General features: G+C 33.5%; 2 protein-coding genes and 1 long non-coding RNA gene across 3 annotated transcripts in view; 1 reads left to right on the top strand and 2 right to left on the bottom strand.

Annotated features, from left to right (window-relative positions):
- Positions 1–5,670, top strand: part of LOC147075043 (U-scoloptoxin(01)-Er1a-like) — a 54,206-nt gene extending 48,536 nt beyond the window's left edge. Inside the window, exons 2-3 of the mRNA XM_085943235.1 lie at positions 3,238–3,422; positions 5,536–5,670. Coding sequence (XP_085799361.1) covers positions 3,238–3,422; positions 5,536–5,670 — 320 coding nt within the window. The remainder of the gene's footprint in view (positions 1–3,237; positions 3,423–5,535) is intronic.
- The window catches only part of LOC147075037 (endoplasmic reticulum metallopeptidase 1-like), a 426,619-nt gene that overhangs the window by 246,625 nt on the left and 158,899 nt on the right, over positions 1–21,095 (bottom strand). The gene's annotated exons all lie outside the window — the stretch shown is intronic.
- LOC147075042 (uncharacterized) lies at positions 13,157–21,000 on the bottom strand. Its single transcript, XR_015070044.1, has 3 exons — positions 19,544–21,000; positions 16,157–16,505; positions 13,157–14,525 (listed from the first exon to the last, which is right to left on the bottom strand). It is a non-coding gene; the product is annotated as an uncharacterized LOC147075042 (long non-coding RNA).

Genomic DNA, 21,095 nt, shown 5'->3' with positions numbered 1-21,095 from the left:
ATTACAAAATATCGCTCCGAACATGATTGGGCAAATGTTAGAAAATATTTGTAAGCAAAAAATAACTGTGTTGATCTGGCGATAAGCTTTCATCACTCAAAATAAATCCGACAGTTGAAAATATAATTATGTCTCAAGTTTTATGGCGCCGAATTTTTTAAACATTTTATTGTTGTTTCTCGCCGAACAGTAATACAAGTTAATTTAATATTGTTCTGTCATCTATCCAGTTATCATTATAATATCTGAAGTTTAATACACTCAGTTGTATTGCTGTGATTTAGTAACAGCAGTTTCGAAATTAAATTAACCCGAATAATTGAAAATTGAATTGCTGGGCGCGTCAAACAACGTTTAGTAAAAAATCGCTATTTTTGTGTAAGTACATACATCGCTCGCCATACGTTACAGCATCATGTGTGCTAACATAATGGCCCCTTAATTAGGAACAGTCTGCATTTATAAACAGTAAAGTTACATGTAAAGATTTTTCTGTTATTTTTATTGCTCTAAAATAACACAGATATCACTCTTTCTAAGAAAATTCTATAAACCTACTACTACTCTACAATAATTGTTGGCAAAGTTAACACGTCTTAATTTTAATGGTATACACTTGGAATCAAGAAAAACGTGTTGGGCGGCCGTGTTAAAAATATCACCGTGATAATTAAGTGACTGAATATGACATAACATAATATTAATTATTATTTTTTATTTCTTTTGGAATTAAGTGATCTGTTAGAATAGCTCTGCAAATACATATTATACATTAACTGAAGTAACACGGATAACCGTAGTTAATCAGTTAATCACTTGTATGTTACTTGGCCCGAGATCATAAATATCGCGTACCTACTTCAACAAGACAGATTTTGTCTATATTCAGACTAGCGTCATATACATACCACATTAAATAATATCGTTTCAAAAAATCAAACATGCCAACACAATAGATAACGACGAATTTGTTAAAGGGTGGGAAGTAGGAATTTGAATGAGATTATTATCTTAAACATAAAATAGTATTTTAGGGTTACTTGTATGCATTGCACACATTGTACACAGTAATATTGGAATAACTGGATTGAATTAATTTTCACATATCGACGTGAGAATTTGTTGAATATATTATTTGTTTGTATTGTTTTCACCACCACCACGATGGTCGCGTGGCTTAACCGTCGGCCTATAGCGTCGTGGGTCCCGGGTTCGAATCCTGGGTCTAGCAAGTACACATATTGTATTTTCAATTTGTAAGATTATGGACCTAATAGGTTGAGCAAGTGGCTGACATCCATTTCTCGTAAAAAAAACTGTTAATACAAACCTCCACTCGGCGCAGGTTCATATTATGATCTTATTAGGATCGGACATGGTCGAAAAAAAATTGTTTTCACCACTATATTGCGTTTAAGCTACCGATGCACGTATGTACTAATCACGACGAATTTGTCTCAAATTGCAAGCTTCGTACTTTTTCGCTCGGTGCTTCTGGTAGCGTATTTACCTATGTGCCTATTTATATACGTTCATGGATTTAATGTAGCAATAGTGTGTATTTTAAACTATCGCGATAATAACTGTTTACACGTAAATGTGCTGATTGTCTCGTCAATCTCATTCTTCAAGAGTAATCAAGACGCCATGTTGTCATTTTATAGTATCTACTATTTGACAGGTCGTGAAGATCGGTTAACCTCAAAATGAGTATCTGCGCTGTGTAATTCATTTTTAACCGGCAGGCGCATATATCGAACAAATCCAACTGTTGCGTGAAAATTCGGAAGCTTCCGAACTTTTTTGATTCATGCATGCAATCTTGCATGATAATAGCTGATGTTTACGCGTGTATTTTTTTGTTATGGCCGCGATAATACGCAGTGACATCCCTAGACAAAATGCCGCCCCATTCTTCATACAGTATTTTTTATCATCCTTTCATGACTCCAATATCTAAGAAATATGTTCTAATATCTGTAATGATATGTTTAGTTTGAGATCGCAAATGTTTAGGTTTACGCAATATTAAATCGATAATCGATGACGGCGTGACGCTTCGATACAGACTAAAATCGTGGACCCGGAGTAGTAGGTGGGACGCTCTGTAAGAGGAGGGTGCATCTTTAATTAAGATGACCAACGCATTTTCCGTGCGTACTGCTTAATAACTTAGACTGTAATTATTCGCAAATTTGCACGTGTCGTTTCTGGTCACCAAGGACGTCGAAGGGCAACGGAAGTAAACTAGACATCGTGAACCCGACAAAACCAGGGAGCTGATTTTTTTAAAATAATAATAGCTATTTATATAATATATTCCAAATGATTCTCCTCGATTTGCCGCCCAGCAAGTAACTGCCGCCACCAAGCGTCGCTCAGTCTGCCTACCCCCACGGGACGTCACTGATAATACGTACTGTCAGCAGTAATTCCATGCACGTGTAAACGGGGTATTAAACGTGACCAAAACATAGTAGTGACGTTATAACAAAATCCCACTATATGAGGGCAGAACAAAGCAATTAGTAAGGAGCTTATGGCATATTACCAGAAAAACGAAATTGGTTTTGTAAATGGCAGTAACAATTTGCAACGAAATTTGACGGCGTTTATTATTTTTCTGTTGGAAACGTTTGGTTTGAAACTTGCCTCTTTCACTGTGCATTTCAAAAATAAAAATTTGAGGTGCCTATTTAAGTCATTAATTAAATAAATATATTTCAATTCATATAAAATTTAATGAATTACAACGTTTTTCTTAGGTCGTATTCTTATTTGTCCGGTACAAATCTTGCAATCGATTTTTAACTAACTTCCCGACTAGCTAGACATTTGAAACTTTTAGAATATATCATATAACACGATGCCAATGCATTTTTTTAATACTTTCAGCCATCTTAAAGTAGAATTGAATTTATTTTTAGTTAATTCTGTTTTGTATGAAAAGTTATTTCGATACCATTATTGGTTGCTAGGGGGTCCTAGCAACTAAATTATTAAATAATAGCGTTACTATGGAAATCAATATGAAATGACATTTCATTATTCAGTATTTCTATCAAGTACAAATTTTTTTGATCGTTTAAGCTAGTCAAGTCAAGTTTATATGATTCAACAGAAATTTTATAAACGTCGTAGGTACTTATATAAAAAGTTCTTTTTATCTTGTAATTATTTTTTATTTAATTAAATTTACCTACAACATTTATATTATTTATATGTTTAATTTTTCAGTGTCATCATCAGCACTCTGTGGTCACTACATAATACCGTACCATGAGCCATATGACGCATATCATGATCTTCATCTGCCCCATGACCCCCCTCTGCACCCCACTTTCAGCCAAGTTCCACATACTTCTTTCACTTGTGCCGGCCGCCAATGGGGACTGTATGCTGATATTGAAGCCAGCTGTCAGGTAATATGGCAATGACTACTCATACAATAATGGCAAGAGATTTTTTTCCAATGAATAATACAAATGATTTAAGAATGTAACATTCATTGTTGCACATACGTAATTTGGAACGAACTCAGAAATCTATATAATAATTATATAAACATAATATATGAGTCGTATAGTATCAAAAGTAGATCTGTGCGTTATTCATAATTTGGAGAAAATAACGAAAACGTTTTATTGGGTTTTTTAGTGTTATAATAGCATGAAATATGTTTCTACATTTAGAAATTAGAAATTTAATTCAAATTCAACAGTTCTACTTTCGTTTCCAAAGTATTGATCAGTTCTAATTCTGATACCAAGCCCTATTTTCCATCACAATTTTATACCACACACATATGATTTTGATTTGAATATTATATTGCTAATCGTACATAATGGTCAGAAGAATAATTTGGTATACTTACTTAGTTAAATTTCGATATATTTGCGACAGTTCTACTTTTGATACTATACAACTCATATGTGTCACTAGATTTCAAAATCAGCCAAGTCCACCTTTAGGTATTTTTTACTTTTTTGTGAATTGCTGAAGAACTACTGCTTTCTAACATTTCTGCATTATCAAAATGTGGAACTTATTAATTTTAAATATTCTATAATCGAAATAATATAAACTTTCACCCTCGTGACTGTGTACTTGAGAAAACAAAAAGCTGTTTTTCTCCTATTCATCTATTATGGACTTGAAATCTAGCGACACATAGTTATTATGGTGACAGTAAATATAATTTGTTTAAAAGAAAGACGACAACAAAATCACAGAACTAGTCATATAACAGGTCACCTATTAGAAGATATCGTAGATTTTTTTTTTACGGAATGAGACTTGAACCCACATCCAGAAATTCAGGGTGGTGAGTTTTACCGATTGAACTATGTTACTTTTATTCCTGCTATGATGGCTAGACGGTGCAACACATTGCAACGGCTGTTGGTTTAATAAAGCATTGATCATTTTCATCGTACAATAATCCCTACTACAGACACCTCACGCGTAGACTGCCAGATATTTATTTTCCCAAGTCGGGATTATTACCATGTAAAATATAAAAATTGGGATTTAGAAGTAAAAAGCGGGATAACCTAAAAAAACGCATACCTAGTTCAATATTTCGAATGTTTATTTCTATAATATCAATCATAAATGACACGACACACACTACATAATTCATGGCATAATTCTTCGTGCATTTCTGGTATAACTATTCATTTGACTGATTTTCTTTCATAACTCTACTAAGTACCTACTCATAATAATAAATAAGCAAGAGTTTTTGTCTTCTCTTCTTCTTATTGGAAGATCTTTTTAACATCATTTTCGGACAATTCCGTTTTCCTGGCTCTGTGAAAATGGATAATTTATTGAATAATCGTGAATTTAGCTGTCCCACGCGGGACAATCTATTTTTGCTTAAAAAGCAGGACGACACGCAAAAATTGGGTCGTCTAGCAACGCTGGTGTGTAGATATGTGAGAGACAGTATGCGATGAAAACAATAATTATTGTTGGTTTGTTCAATGTACATAGGTGATGGGTCTGGAGACTTCATCTCTATATATAAGGGTTTCTTTAACATATTTGGTTAAAACGGAATTATCAGAATACGCAGAAAGCGACAAGAACATGCATTTAAATAACTAAGTTTAGATTGACATAGGAGGTATATTATACCATACGATTTACTATTATTGGGGAATTAAATAGAGGTGACTTAATGTGGTAAAATTAATTTGGTTATTTTTTAGGGGTTTATGATTATTATTATTACAAAAATTTCAAAACAATCACACACCGACATTCTTATCTTTTACAAACTTGTAATATCTGATCTTCACAAAAGTATCAGTGTTTATTAAGAGGTAATTAATTATTCATGATTTACTTCTTCCTGATATTATATCATTACTTGGCTACTTACTGTAAGAATTGAATGAAGAAAACTTTAAGAAATCAAATCCCAATAAAATGTCCAATTAAAATATCTTTATTCTGTCCTCATTTTTATTTCTACAATTAATAAGTTTTATTTAACTCCTGATATATATTTTTTAAAATTCTTTGCAGGCTTTTCATCTATGCATTCACGAGAAGCTTGTCTCGTCAAACCTCTGTACAAGCGGAACTCTCTTCAATGAACAGTTCCAAGTCTGCGACCAGTTCTACAACGTACGGTGTGGAAGCCCTTATGAAGACCTTTAAAATATACCAACTTCCAAGAACACGTGCCATCTTACATTATGATCACCCTAAACATTATTGCTACATCAATGTAAAAAGCTACATTGAGTGAACACTATTACACATGGATCAATGCAATCAATGATTACATTTTCTGACTAAATTCTGATTGAATCCAATGTCATGTTACTATAATTATTTTTATTAGTGTTCTATACTAAATAAACCACTTATAAACGAACACTTGAGTAGGACATACTAATCTAGTCATGTGACTCAAAAATTTACTAAAACACTGGTATTATTTTTAATAAAATTGTGATTTCAATAAAAAAAACAATACATAGGTACATACTAATCTTTCGGTTGTTGTCTTAAATATCTATTTACTAAGAAAGTTTTAACTATTCTATCGAAGGGTTATTGTGTGCCGTTGATAGATAATTATTTTACCATGCGAAATAAAAAAAGAGCAAAAGGCAGGACAACCTAAAAAACACACAGTTCAATATTTCTTATGTTTATTTCTATAATATCAATCATAAATAACACAACACAAACTACAAAACTTTTTAATTATCAAAATAATATTTTTTCCTGACACTCTCCCTATGTACTTGGCTGAAGATTTTACTGCCTAGAGTTTATCAAATTCAGCACATGAGTATATCATAATTATTGAATTGAACAAGTCAAACGTCTTATTTGTATTTAACGCCTGTCTGCGTTGTACCTTTTATGTGCTGTTAAAATATTGTACTTTTAAAATAGGGTATTATATCATTCAAGTACATAATAATGTGGGCATTTCGCACGCCATCGTTCAAATTCGATTTTCTCAAAACATACAAAATTAGACTTGCAACATCTGTGCGCAACCAATTAATATTTCCTATTAATGAATAATGAAAGTTCAGTTATTACTGGGGATTGAACGAATTAAAGTGCACTGGTGACCGAATTAAGTAAATCAGCTTCAAAGCTAAATAATATGCAATTATAAATTCTACATAACTGTTTTCAACATTCTGTAAATGAGGTGTCGTTCTCAAATAATACATTATTACTGATATTTTTTTTAATATTCATGTTTATTAATGTTTGATGAAGAACAATAATTAATTAAGTCAAAACATTTAAATGACAATAGGATAGGTATAATCTAATGTTAGGAAATAATTGTTTATAACTTTTTTTTACAAAGCAGTACATCCGATTCTCTTTTTGTACGGAGGATACTCTTCAGCGAATACCATGTAAAAAGGATACAGTTGACATAACAATGGGAGATAGGTGGTTCCATTGCCTACTTAAAATCAAAATTCTCAAACTAACAATAAATAATCTCTAGAATTTGTTCTAGATTAAGAACTTCCTCAGCTGTCAATTCTGCAATATCTTCAATTATTGTTAATGCTTCAAAGTCTTCTCTATAGTAATCGCACATGACAACATGTTTGAATCCTGTTTCACTCGTAAATATGTATGTGATGATATGAAAACTGCTCCTAAATAATTTATTTATCATACATAATATGTCACCTATATTGTTTAATCCTCGCCGTCTAATTGTATTATAGTATTGTGTATCACTGAAGATAGTTACTTACGAAACCATTTCTTAAAAAGACTTTTGTAATAGACAGCATGTTCAGTAATAGGTAATGGCATTCCTATATTTGCACAAGATAAAAATTTTAATAAAGATTTCTTAAATTATTTAAGTATAATAAAGAATACCTACTAAGTAAATGCACTTTTTTCTAAAATCGTTTATTTACAATATACTTATTAAGACATGGTATTTTATGTATTGTGAATAGAATACACAATTATCTTAAAATTATAATATTTCTAAATTAGATACATTTTGTTTTAAAGAACATCCATAAATTTTCATGCTGCCTTGAAATATGAATACTTATATATTATATAACTAGAATTAGGTCACTGCTTTCCAACCTTTTCCGATTCGCATCCCCAATTAATAATGGTGAACTAACCTGCGACGACACTCTCTCTCCTTGTTTGCATAAAAATGCTTTCAAAGTGAAGAAAGTATTAAAAGTATTCATGAAATAAAATTTTCGACATGGATTATCAACAATCACATTTTCTGCAGTGGGCTTGCTTCTTCTTTTATATTAGCAAACTTTGCATTTGATTTTTCTTTTATAGTTTCTATTGATTTACTATAAAACACAAGAATATTTCTAACCTCATCAAGACGACTTAATATTTATTTTTTCTAGCGGTAATTAACTGTTTATGTTAGTGGATGTATTTGTTCATTGCATTTTTATTTATTTTATACCTATTAAAACTATTTGCTCCCAAGTTCTGGGGAATTTTCTGATTTTAATATGAAATTCTGTCCGAAGAAGGTTCATATTAAAGTCTGATATTCAAACATCGATACATCCATTAACAATTTATTTTGATATTGGATCAATGTCAATATTATTTTTTCATACTAATTAGTTCTTCAAAAGCCTCTCATAACAGAAAGGTTGGGAGCTCGTGTTTTAGTTATATACAATGTAATTTCAATAGTTAATTGTTATTTTTATGAAGGAATATCACTTTAAAATACTTGCCTGCTTATTAATTTAGTAAATTATTTGCAATAAAACAATATAAGAATATAATGAATTCAATATTCTGTTTTGCAGTATGTTCTTATTATTCTTAATACTTATTTTTTCTAATATTACTTTTTATAACGCCTAAATGTAATTAATAATTGTCTCCTGAGCACATTACTAACATTGATTTAAATATATATATGTTTTAAAATTAAAATCCTATTCGATTATTGAAAGCAAAATATTAAATAATTATTTAATACATAGTTAGTTTTCCTACAATTATTTATTGAATAATTGCTAGGAAAACTTTTAATGTTTCTGTTAATTGTTGCCATGATATATTTTAGTGCTTTGTAAATTAACATATTAAGTATAAATATTATAGTAAAAATTTCATTGGATTAAAATAATTTATTTATTTATTGAAAAATCTCTATTTATTTATTTATTTATTTACTTGGATATGTACGCAGCCAGGTTTTGGAGATCTCTTATGTTTTCATAATAAATTTTAAAATATAATTGTTGGTGTTTTAAAATTTTCCCAAGCTATCTTTTCTCATGTTACAAAATGAATGATAATAGGTAGTTTTCTATTTTACCCTATGTAGGAGATATAAGACGAGATTTGCATTTTCATATCTTTGTCATGCTCACCTTCACAATGGCCCAAGCAAGGTGAAATGTTGGAGCCCATTGATGAGTGTTGAAACAAAAACAAAAAATGTATTACCCACCCTGTCTGTGTACTCAGTGGCAAATTAAGAGCTTCCAGGGTCAGAAAGCACTGATATTTTGTGGGCTCTTGGCTCTTACAACCGAAAATTGCACCATCAAAATAAATAATACCATATTGCGAGATGACAATTATTATGAGACAAATTTTTAGTTTTAGATAGCAATGCTTATTACCACTAAAATAAATAATTATAAAAGTCATACAATGACAATAGAAAGCAGTATATTATTAAAGAACTTTCATCGGTAATATCACCATCAGAGTCTGAAACTTCTTTTGATTATTCTGAATTGCAGAAATGATTGCAAAAAAACATAGAGCAATTTAGATTATATAATGAACTAATTGAAGACCTTTGATAGAGACATTAATAGATGATCATTTTTATGACTGCTATATTTATATTAAATTTATCCTTTGTAATAAATAATTTCATAATATTGTAAGCATGGCCCCCACAAGGGGGGGGCTGACAGGGCTCTAGCCTGGGGGCCCTTGCTCATGGGGGGCCCGGCGTGGCGAGTCGACCAAATAAGTGAGATAAACACACATTACAAATTTGCTCTAATACAATTAAAAAGTCGCCTGCGACGCTATTTTCATTTGTTAATGGTTATATTTTAAAATATGTGGTTGTGCGATATAATTTTTAATTGCATCGTTACGTGATAACTTCATAATTGAAGTGGATGTAAGTATTGAAAATACACTAAAGGGTACTTAATTTTACCGTGAACGCCATTTGGAAAATGCTACTGTGGAGCGTCACACTGCCAGTATCCTTAGCGATAGGTAGGGGGGCCCGACAAAGATCCTAGCCTTGAGGCCCGCTTCAGGATGTCGTCGCTATAGGATTTGTTTCCCGAATAGACCAAATGTCAATTTTTCAGGAGACGGAAAACAAATTTCATTGTCGTATTATGAAATATCAGTAGATGTATCAATCATTTTTTCTACACTGTATGATTGCAACATTATCTAAGAATAGATTCCAAGAATAATATACTGGTATAAATCAGTAAATGCACAGAAAAAGCGTTTTATTTACAAGTACTCGTTGTGGATATTCGGGAAATTTTTAGCGCTCTCTCAGAATAATGGATATTCGGGACAAAACAAGGACGTTCGGGACTTAAGACCGTAGCGTATTGCTGCACGGCCCACGGATTACTGAGTGGTCAAAAAGTACGCACCTCAAATGTTATATTTATTTACACGATAATTGTTAATGATTACTTTTACTATTTAAATACCTAATGATCGTAATAACCCAAGTTCGTAGGTAATAATAACATGCGGCATTCGCTTTTTTCGTAATAAGTAATAAAATAGTTTTTAATAATCTTTTTTTTTTATTCAACGAATAATTCACAAGATTTAAGAATGTACCATTCTAATTATTGAACTTACATAATTTTTAAAATCACTTCTGAGAAAATATATTATAACCAATAGAAAAAATCTTTTTGAAAAAAGTAAGACACCTGGCAGGAATCGTCCCTGCATCTCCTGGGTTTACGACCCAGTCCACAAATTATCCACTATGCTACGAGGTGACATACTTATGACGACAAACTTTAACTATTGGCCTTTTAATACCTGCTCATCAGTATTCTTCAAAATCAAGCGACTATCGGCGATCGGTTTTGGTTTATTAAATAAAAGTAGGTATCTACTACTTCAATTACTAACCGACGTCACGGATTTCTCCAATATTTTATGATGGTACTTACTCGTACTTGCTAACAATTTTATATTAATACTTTTTCCAAAAAAAATGTATATTATTATATGTATATTATTATATCTATATATTTCTATAATTAACAATTAAACTTATTACAAACCACCAAATAAATATTATATATTTACTATTGGAATGACAATACAAAATATTAGCATCTATAAATTAATTACCATTGGCTGCTAATATTAGGTAGGTACCAATATCCTAAGTATATAATATTTACCAAATAAATAGTTACTAACATACATATTAAATTAAATTAACTATCAGCGCATTCAAAAATAAATAATAGCATCGCCTTTATTTTCATAGAAATACCTAGATTAAAAGTAAAATAAAGACAAACAATGTTTAATTAATAATTATTTTTTACGTCATAGTAGTTGCCGGGTCACACTGTAGAATTCATATAGCCGTTGGGATTTTGTGTCATTTATCAAAACAAAATGCAGTTATTTAGGTTAAAATACTCACTTCCATAACTTTACTATAAGTTCAGGGCGAACTGGTGATGTATCAGCTATAAATGATCTCTTCAAATTTGATGAATTCACTATTAAAACAATAGTAACTTTAAAAACAATATCAATAAGACGAAATTTGAAAGAGCATTCCGGACGGCCGAAAAATATGAAAGTGGGCGTGATTGTTTTAGAGCTGGACAGCGTGAATGTGGGAGCGAGATGCACGGCGTCAGCGCGGTTTGATTGGCTAAAAGTCATATTCGGGAAATAAAAACTCAGCCAGAGATTTATTTCGACCGAAATTAACTTGGATATTCAGGTACGAATAGTTGGACATTCGGGAGAACAACACGGAGTAATTGTAACTTAACATGGCGTATTCGGGTTTTTCAAAAAAATATCTCTGTTCCTAGATAAAAATATATTGTTTTTATAAATGATTTCGGTAGAGTTCGATAAAAGAAATTGAACTGTATTAAAATGTCGATTTCGACAAAAATGGATATTCTGGAAACAAATCCTATAGCGACGATGTGGTGGCCATGATTGTAAGAGCAGTATTTTCGTCATTTCGAATTTGTCATTTTTGAACTTCTCTTCTCACCAAGCCTTGGCTTTGCGTACTCAAACTACTGGTGAATCTGCCCCTTGGTATGTACATAATTGTTATAAGTGCACAATTCGCCACCCCTCTTTTGACTTAGGGCTTGAGCAGACAGAGAGCGGTCGGCGTTCTGCGTTCAACTGACCATTGACGGTAGCGTTCAATACGAGTTCTGACAGCAAACCCATTCCATTTGTATACAAACATTGTATGTGTAACATGTCGTTTGACAGCTCATCTTCAGAAGATTAGAGATTAGAGAGAGAAGCATTACTTTTGTGGAGTTTACAGGCGTCTCAAACAAAACAAAAGCACTGGGTGCATCCGATAAATACGAAGCGAGAAGAAAAAGTAGAATTTAACGTTCTTTTTCAGCAATTGCTTAGCGATGGTGCCCACAGAACGCGTCGGGCGCGCGAAGTCCGCGTATGCAGTGTTTATTCATAACCATAATCACACGTCTCTCGCCGCGCATTACCCTTCACTTATGTAGTAAGCGGCCCAAGCAGCACAAAATAAATATTATTACAGCGCCTCTCATAACAAAGCAATAAAAATATTGACGACATTATTCAACCAGCGATAAACTGAACACGCAATAAAATAAAACAATGACTTCTCTGTAATTAAATAATTGCTTTCCGCCCGTCGATCGACGATGCCTCGCGCAGCGTGTTTTTGCTCGCTGTGTTCAATGAATGGACTCCATTGTATTTTCTTTCATTCGTATCGCCGAGAAGCGGTGATTCGCGAAAAAACGATGATTCATGCGGCGCGCGCGTATAATGCGTCGCCATATCCAGTGGGCGCTGGCGTATTTGATTACGTTGTATTTTCAATGATTTATGCGCCACTTGTAGAAATTTTGCGCGAGTGCGGCGCCCGACGCGTTCTGTGGGCACCATCGCTTAAAGATGAAAAACGATTTTTTATTTACTTTCGCATGTCAATACAAAGCTTCGATGAATTATATTATAATCTAATTAAATTAGACATAGAAAAAGAAGATACCAATTGGAGAAAGGCCATTTCTGCAAAAGAAGACTGGGAGTTTTTTTTAAGGTATTTACATTTTTATTGTTTTATGAAATAAGTAATAATTAATAAAGAATAATATTGTTTTAATATCTACTAGGTACTTAACCCATTGAAGACAGATTAAAATGGGAAAAACTTTGGACCAACAGCCAGATTTACAAGAGTATATTATGTTATACTAAAATTGCTATAACTTTTATATTATATACTTGATTCCAATTATTTTTGTAACATTGCGTAGTTATTGAATTTTTATTTCTAATTATTGTGTTATGACAATGTATTTAAAGGTTTTTGGAAATAAATATAAAAAGAGATTTTTTTTTTACATAAAATTTTATTGACAAAATGGTAAGGAATTAAAGAAAAGATCAATAAAAACACATGAAAACATAAAAATTTTAAGTAAAAATGGAGCTTGGTATGGTAGTCTTCGAAACACTTTGGAAGATGGAGAGCTACCATGCATTTTTTACACTCCCAGCGTGTTTTAGAATCTTTTTTTCTTGCACGACAAACGTGGCATTACCTTGTGGGATACTGTTTTCCCCCAGGGCCACCAGGAATATTTCCTGGAAAATGAGCCCATTGCAATGCCTGCAAAGGTCCATTACTAACTGAGGGCCTACCTTTTCTGCCATAGTGAGGGAAAGTAACTCTTTGCAGCATCTGTTCTGCCACGTTGACTCTAAACTCATTGTAGTGCAATCGGCCAGAAGATATTTTTTAAAAAATCTGATGAATTAAATAAGGCCATATATAGATGAATAATATCTTCTTATACCCCTTGATATACCTACGCATAATCGGGAAGGAGGCCAGGCACTGATCTTGACGATCTACTCCCCCCCATGCCATTATTGTAGTCAATAACGGCCTGGGGTTTGGTAACTGCCTGCTGGCCACGGTGAATCATTTTGCCTGTTGCAGTCATAGAGATGCCCTCATGAATGGTGGATAAGATTGTGACTAGGTTTTTATCCATCCATTGGAGTGTCATCAATCCATAACTGAACAGGCACGACATTTCACTTTTCGCCATTTTCTTCTTTCCTTTCATACTCGTAGGCATATTCTTGCGGTTGGTCCTAACTATACCTACACAGTTTGTTCCTTTTTCTTTTAGGCTGAGAAAAAGATTTGGAGACGAATACCAGTTGTCTAGGAAGAAAGTGTGCCCATCAGCCTCATGGCCTGACAATAGATGATGCACAATCGCTTCACTAGACGGCAAGTCCAGATCTCCCTCCTTCGTCCCAGTATATATACTGAAATTGAAACAATACCCTGACTGAGACTCACAAAGTTTATAAAACTTTATTCACGTTTATTCCTATTGAACTGAACATGGCATAAATGTCCCCGGAACTTCATCAAGCTTTCATCGATTCAAAGCTTGTACTTCGGTTTATAAACATCGTGAAATCTCTTACGCAGATGAGTTATTATGTGGCGAATCTTTTTGGACCTATCTCCTGGAGAAGCATCTTTGTCATCCGCAAAGTGCACATTCTTGGAGATAGTTTCAAATCTCACCAGTGGCATCCATAACCTTTCTTATGGACAAGTAGCTTTTGATGGTTGACTTTCACACTGCGCCCATCAGAATACAAAGGTAGAAGTAGGCCTGCGGCACCTTAGAAGGTCCCTCCATTTCTCACTGGCCGTAGACACGGATGACCCCTCCATGGCGTATCTGAAGAAGAATAAAGAAATATTGAGTACAGTAAAACCTCGTTAGTAAGAACACTGATAATTCGAAATTGGCCGTAATTCGAAATTTTCCCGAAAACAAAGTCCCTTGAAAATTATTTTCATATAAAACCATACTTTTAATTTATAATCAGAAACGAAATTAATGAAAATCAAAAAAAATTTTTTTTTCAAAATTTATATATTTTTCCCCCATACAATTCGTAATTCGAATTTTTTTTCGATTTTCGGTCCCATGGAATTTGTATTAACGAGGTTTTACTGTACTGGGGTAATTTTTTTGAGCAGTGTCAAATATGGGAAATATTATTTTGATCTGTAAATATGATCTGACTAGGTATATTGCAAAAGAAATACCCAAAATTGTATCAAAATGTTTCGTTTATTGTCAATTGTCTATACCAGCACCCAGCAACCTATGAGACCTAGGCGAGAGTGCGTGGTCGGGGTCTCAAATTTCAGATTTAACCTGTTGCACCCTGGGGACAGTTTTACGGTTTTTGCAGAAAAGCGGCTCCGATTACAAGGCCTTGAAACGCGGAAGTTAATGGGCAACCTCCATTTTTTACAAAGTTTTTATTAGCTCGTATTCTTGTTTGTCCGGTGGTTGTTTGTCCAGTACAAATCTTGCAATCGATTTTTAACTAACTTCCCAACTAGTAGCTAGACATTTGAAACTTTTAGAATATATCAGAACACGATGCCAATGCTTTCTTTTAATACTTTTAGCCATCTTTAAGCAGAATTGAATTCATTTTCAGTTAATTCTGTTTTGTAAGGAAAGTTATTTCAGAAAAATCCGTAAAAATTAAAAGACTATTATTGGTTGCTAAGGGGGTGGTCCTAGCAACTAAATTATTAATATATACGTGCGTTACTATGGAAATCAAAATGAAGTATCAAAATGACATTTCAGTATTCTATATTTGTTTGTTTGTTTTTTATTTACTTCATAATATCAAGTACAAGTTTGAGCATATTGAACATAATAATTCAACAGAAAATTTAAAAACGTATATATAAAGTTCTTTTTATCTTGTAATTATTTTTATTGAAAATGTCGCTAGAATGTGTACATTTAAAAAATATTGGCTTTTATTTCAGCTCGATCGGAGGGCAAATGGCAAAGTTAGATGCAAATAATTGTGTTATTAAAATCGCAAATCGGCAGGTTGGCGCGGGCGACGCGTTACGCGTGCTGCCACATTATATCGGAATGCTTCACTCATGGACAATTGTATGTAGGGGCATCAAAGGTGGGGAGTAGTAAAAATCTATATATTTTGGCACCAAATGGAAAAGCCACAAATATTGTATATGGAAAAGCCCTAGAATGATGGATTGTATTATATAGAAAAGCCTTAAAATAATAAATTGAATATGTACTACTTTTTAAGATATTTAAATGCAATAAATGTATAGAAATATACTATATGTTAAAAATAAAAATCTCTAATATTATATTTTTTTACTTTTTTAAATTCAATCCTTTGCACTCTGAGTATTAAATTTAGAATTTTTATTTTCAAATATTAAACCATTCCACTCTCGGGCAGCGCTGGGTGATACTGCTAGTAAACTATAAATATATAAATTGATAAAACATGTACGTACCGGTTAGTTTCGGTGGAAAATTTGCGATATGCCGCATGCATACTCCGACTTGTCGGCCTCAAAGGCATTGATTGTCGTTTGCATAGTCCTGGCTGCCCCGTGAATGGAATGCTGCAGACGTCTGCGGCCTCATTACAAGACCAAGTATCATGTGAATCCAATCGCAGGCGTTTGTTGGGGAAAATACTCTGAGCATTCGATGCAATTTCGGACGGCGCGGTAATTTTCTTCTCGGGTCCTTCTTCATCTGACGAAATATGCAGTTCTTGTACTTTTTATAAGTTTGACCAGAAGTTAAACTTGTTATAATTGTCCCTCAGGCTCTTCCACTTGGAACTCCAATCATTACCTGTAAAAATAAATTTGTTTCAGATACGTTGCTAGGAGATAGATATAAAACAATCGGTCTTTCATATAGTATTGGATTTACAACGGTTAGTGTAATAGTAAAAGAAGTAAGTCAAGCGATTTGGAAAGTATTACAACCAATATTATATGCCATTACCTACGGAAACAACATGGAAGAAGTCTGAAGCTGGATTTAACGAAAGGTGGAGATTTCGCAATTGTATTGAAAGTATTGACGGAAGACATGTGTATATGTTACACCGAATGTGCGAAATTGACTATTACATGAAATGGGCAAAATTTTGGCTAATTCATGTAATAGTCAAGCCTGTTGCCTTATTCATGAATTAGGTAATTTTTCTGCTGAGTACATGAATTCGCCACGGTATGGAATTCTTGAACTGTCAACATGACAGAAGAAAAAGTAAATTTAATACGGATAGTTTTATTAGTTATAATTGGACATAATATAATATTATTATTATTAGGTGAGGTTAGGTTAGGTTAGGTTTTGTAATTCTGAATTAAATTATTCAACTGAATGTCCATTTTGAGGTTAGCTATCAAGTGTCAACAAACTATCACAAACATTCAATCCACCATTGCACAATTGATACCCAAGCATGAATCAAATCGCGAAAATACTTTTCAATAAAATTCTTCCGTTATCATATTAGGCCTACCGCGCATGAACGATTTCCTATCGTACGGTCAACAATCGAGGAGTTGTAACCATTGTATTGCAATGCAATCCCGCGCATGGACGATCGAGCGAACTGCCGAATTGAAAATCTGTGTTCAGACACAAAATTTTACACCGATTCGAACCGGCCGGGGTCCCATTGGCAATGCTTTTAAATGAGAGCCCGCACACGACAAGTCATGGCCGGCCGAGAGTGCACTCATACATGCACACACAAGTGACGCGGTCGTATGTAGCGCACGCATACATCGAACCGCCACACTTGACTTGACAGTTCATCGATGCGTACCTATTGGCTTTGCATGCGCGTACCAGTCCCATTTTTTCAGTTTCTTTCTTCATAAATTAATAATATATACACCCACATTTTAAAACAGTTTGATAATCTATACAAAACCTCTATATATTATATAATATAAGCTCTACAAAATCCATTTTGACGTTTCTTATATTGCGTCCGCCATTTTTCGGTGCGGCAGCATATCTTTAGTGCGCGCGCATTGCCTCCGATCTATATCCCGCCATGCGCGCTCAAACATACTGGCCGGTAATAATTTGGATCATGCGCGAGCAAACCAACGATTGTCCGAATGCTACCGGCCGGTTATGTAATCGTCCATGCGCGGTAGGCCTTATAGTTCTAGATTTTTTTTGCGCATAGTAAATGGATATGAACGTCATTCAAATCAATGACATTTGACACATTTGTTTAGTTGCAAAAAACACCACGGAGCGCGATCATCTATTTTGACCATAGATAATATAAATGTACATTTTGACCAATCCATGAGCATTTGATACATTTAGTTTAGTTGCAAAAAATACCACCGTAGCGCTACTATCTAATTTGTCCAAGACATGAAGTAGGCAGAAAAATTACTGCCGATTTCATGCACTCTCCAGATATTTTGTCTAATTCATGAATAAGGCAACAGGCTTGCATTTTTCATGATTTAGGCAAAATTTTGCCCATTTCATGTAATATTCAATTTCGCACATTCGGCGTAACATATATAAAATGCCCACCGAACACTGGATCACTACATTTTTTGCAAAAAACAAAAATTCTCCATCGTGTTGGTTGCCGTGGTAGACCCAGAGTATAAATTTATTATGATTGATGTTGGTAGCTATGGTAAAGATAGTGACAGCACGATTTTCCAAAGGTCTTCTTTCTACGACAAGCTTGTTAACAATCAATGGAATATTCCCGGGCCAAAACCATTACCAGGTAGAATACAACCAGTGTCTCACGTTTTTATTGGAGATGGAGGTTTCAAATTCGAAACATTTTTGATGAGACCTTTTGCAACGGATATAGCTATTCGTGATAAAAGACTAAAAAATTATAATCACACTTATAGTGCAAGACGTATGGTAGAGAGTACATTCGGTATTTTGGTTCAAAAATGGAGGGTATTTTTAAAAGCATTTGAATTACATGTAGATACTGTGGTTGATATCGTTAAGGCTGCGTGTTGCTTGCACAAGTATCTTAAAGTAAAAGGAGAACTTCATATAAATGAAGAAAAAGATATTATTTGTTTATCTCACAATGCACAGGCCTTGACGTCTTTTCAACAAACAAATCTTAGTAGGAGCAATTTGTCAGCGTATGCAGTTAGGAAAGAGTTTATTTCGTATTTTAATCAGTAAGTAGCTCTGTATGTAAATAATACTGAGAAATTATAGTTATCCATTTATTACACCTACAATATAAGAGTAAAATTACTTTTTATTCACAAATTAGTGATGACAATAAAATTTTGGTTTCCCTTCAATAAGCATTACCATATTATTTTATTAACTGTCATACTGGATTTTTACTCTATTGTAGATATCAATATTGGATGTATTTTGACTAAATTCTTAACTCTAAACTTTGCTAAATAATATTATGCCTTTAACCCCGTCACCACCACCCGTCTGTGGTGAATCTCATTTTGGAGCAGTGTTGCACAAGTCAAAATTTTAAATTTCAGTAGAATGTGACAAAAAATTTCAGTAGATTTCAGATTCTGAATGACCAATACTTTTCTGCATTTTCAAAAAATTACACGTAAAGTGATTAAAGTAAAATGCCGCGTAAGGTAATTAACGTTTGGTTTTTTTAGACAAAAATTCCACGAAAGGTGATTAACGTCTCGTTTTTTTTAGACAAAATTCAGAAAGTTCAAAAATAATTAGCTTGGGCTGAGCTTAGGCTTTATTTTACAGAAATATTCCATTGCAGACTTATTTTTCAGGCGTGCATTAATCATTTCAAGTTTACTATTAACATAATCATCAATTTGCTTACAAATATTATGGAAAACACAAACAAGGAAAGAACTCACCTTGTGCAGATACCGAACGACCTTGATGCACTTGAGAATATTATGGTCTTGTAATAATAATTATGAAAAAAAATAACAATAATAAAACTATTCATCGCTATCATTCTCATCTTTATGCATATTATTCACATTCATTTTATTGAGGAGATTTTCACCGGTAGTGAAGTTAAAACATGTTTTTTCGTGTAGAAGTCTTTTCGTATGAATGAGTCCTACAATAGTTTTTGTCGTCAGCCTATTTTGTTGCTATGTTTTCAATAAATTCACCGTTGAAAACATACGCTCCACAGTGGCACTCGAATGTGGGAGACACAATAGACTTGATCTTAAATTCTTACAGCACTCGAAAATTCATCTACCGCGGTATCTATGCTATCTATGGTCGGTATGACATCTAGTGTGGTATTTCTTAACAACTTCCGCTCAGTGTCTAAATCTTGTAATTTATTATTACACACAATATTGGGGAAGTTGCTCGCAATGCTGGCTGTAGAATGCTGTTTTCTTTCCAGTACATTTTTGGGGTTCAGTAAAGCTCAAGATTTTTAATTACTGGACAATCAAACGGAAATCTTTTATAAATCTGATTTGATCTCTCAATAAAAAAATCTAGACATCAAGTCCTAAATTCCAGCAACTCCACGCCAGATAAATTATGTTTTCCATTAGATAGCTCAGCAGTGACTATTGCTCCAAGATACATTTTTTCTAAAGGCAAGAAATGTCTTGGGTTTCTGTACTCCATTTTATCTAATGGGTTCCCATTGACATAATTAGTTTTTAAATAACACTCCAGAAGTGATCCAATCATGTTACCTTTATATTATACGGTATATTTACTGCTGTGAACGCTTCCAACATGTTTATGCAGGCTATCTGCAGATGCATCTGTCAGGGGAACGAGGTCAAAAAATGCATCTACCACTTTACTATTTTACTATATTTACCATATATCGCGTCACCAAACAAACTCACTCTCATCAACAATCAATGAGAGTTTACTCCGTGTAAAAAATTTTAACTAACGATTCCTTGGTGATTTCCCCTGTAACATTTTTCAAAATTGCTGTGGTTTTTGTTCTGCTGCATTTTATACCTGACGCGATTTTTGAATCGCCGCAAATGGTTTTTATAAGATCAGGTAAATGCTCCATAACATTCACGGGAATATCAAGTTCAGCGACGAAAGCTGCCAATCTTATTTCTCCTTCCGCGATTCGCCTCCCAGTTGTAACACGGCCACTTATTGAAGGCACGCCGAGGGGAGTCTGTCGGGTGGACATGCTTTTGCAATTAATTATATGTTTTTTCCCTTTCACGTGTTTTAACAGGTCCCGCTTGCCAGCATTACAAATCGACAAATCGCAAGAGCGAGCTTTCATTATTCATTTGGAGGCATTTGGAGGTTAGTAATATTTTGACACATCCACTTGCCATAAAAATAAAACTTATTTTCCTCGTTTCACGTTTTGATATTCCTTGACTATGGATTCTTCTATTTGTGGTAGGATTATGAATACAATTAATTATTTAATTCACATTTTTTTTGCTA

This window comes from Rhyacophila brunnea, unplaced genomic scaffold (genome assembly GCF_057557595.1).
Source record: "Rhyacophila brunnea isolate RB1 unplaced genomic scaffold, BYU_Rbru_1.0 scaffold_15, whole genome shotgun sequence".
In the NCBI taxonomy this organism is placed as follows: Eukaryota; Metazoa; Arthropoda; class Insecta; order Trichoptera; family Rhyacophilidae; genus Rhyacophila; species Rhyacophila brunnea.
This window is presented reverse-complemented; position numbering and strand designations above follow the sequence as displayed.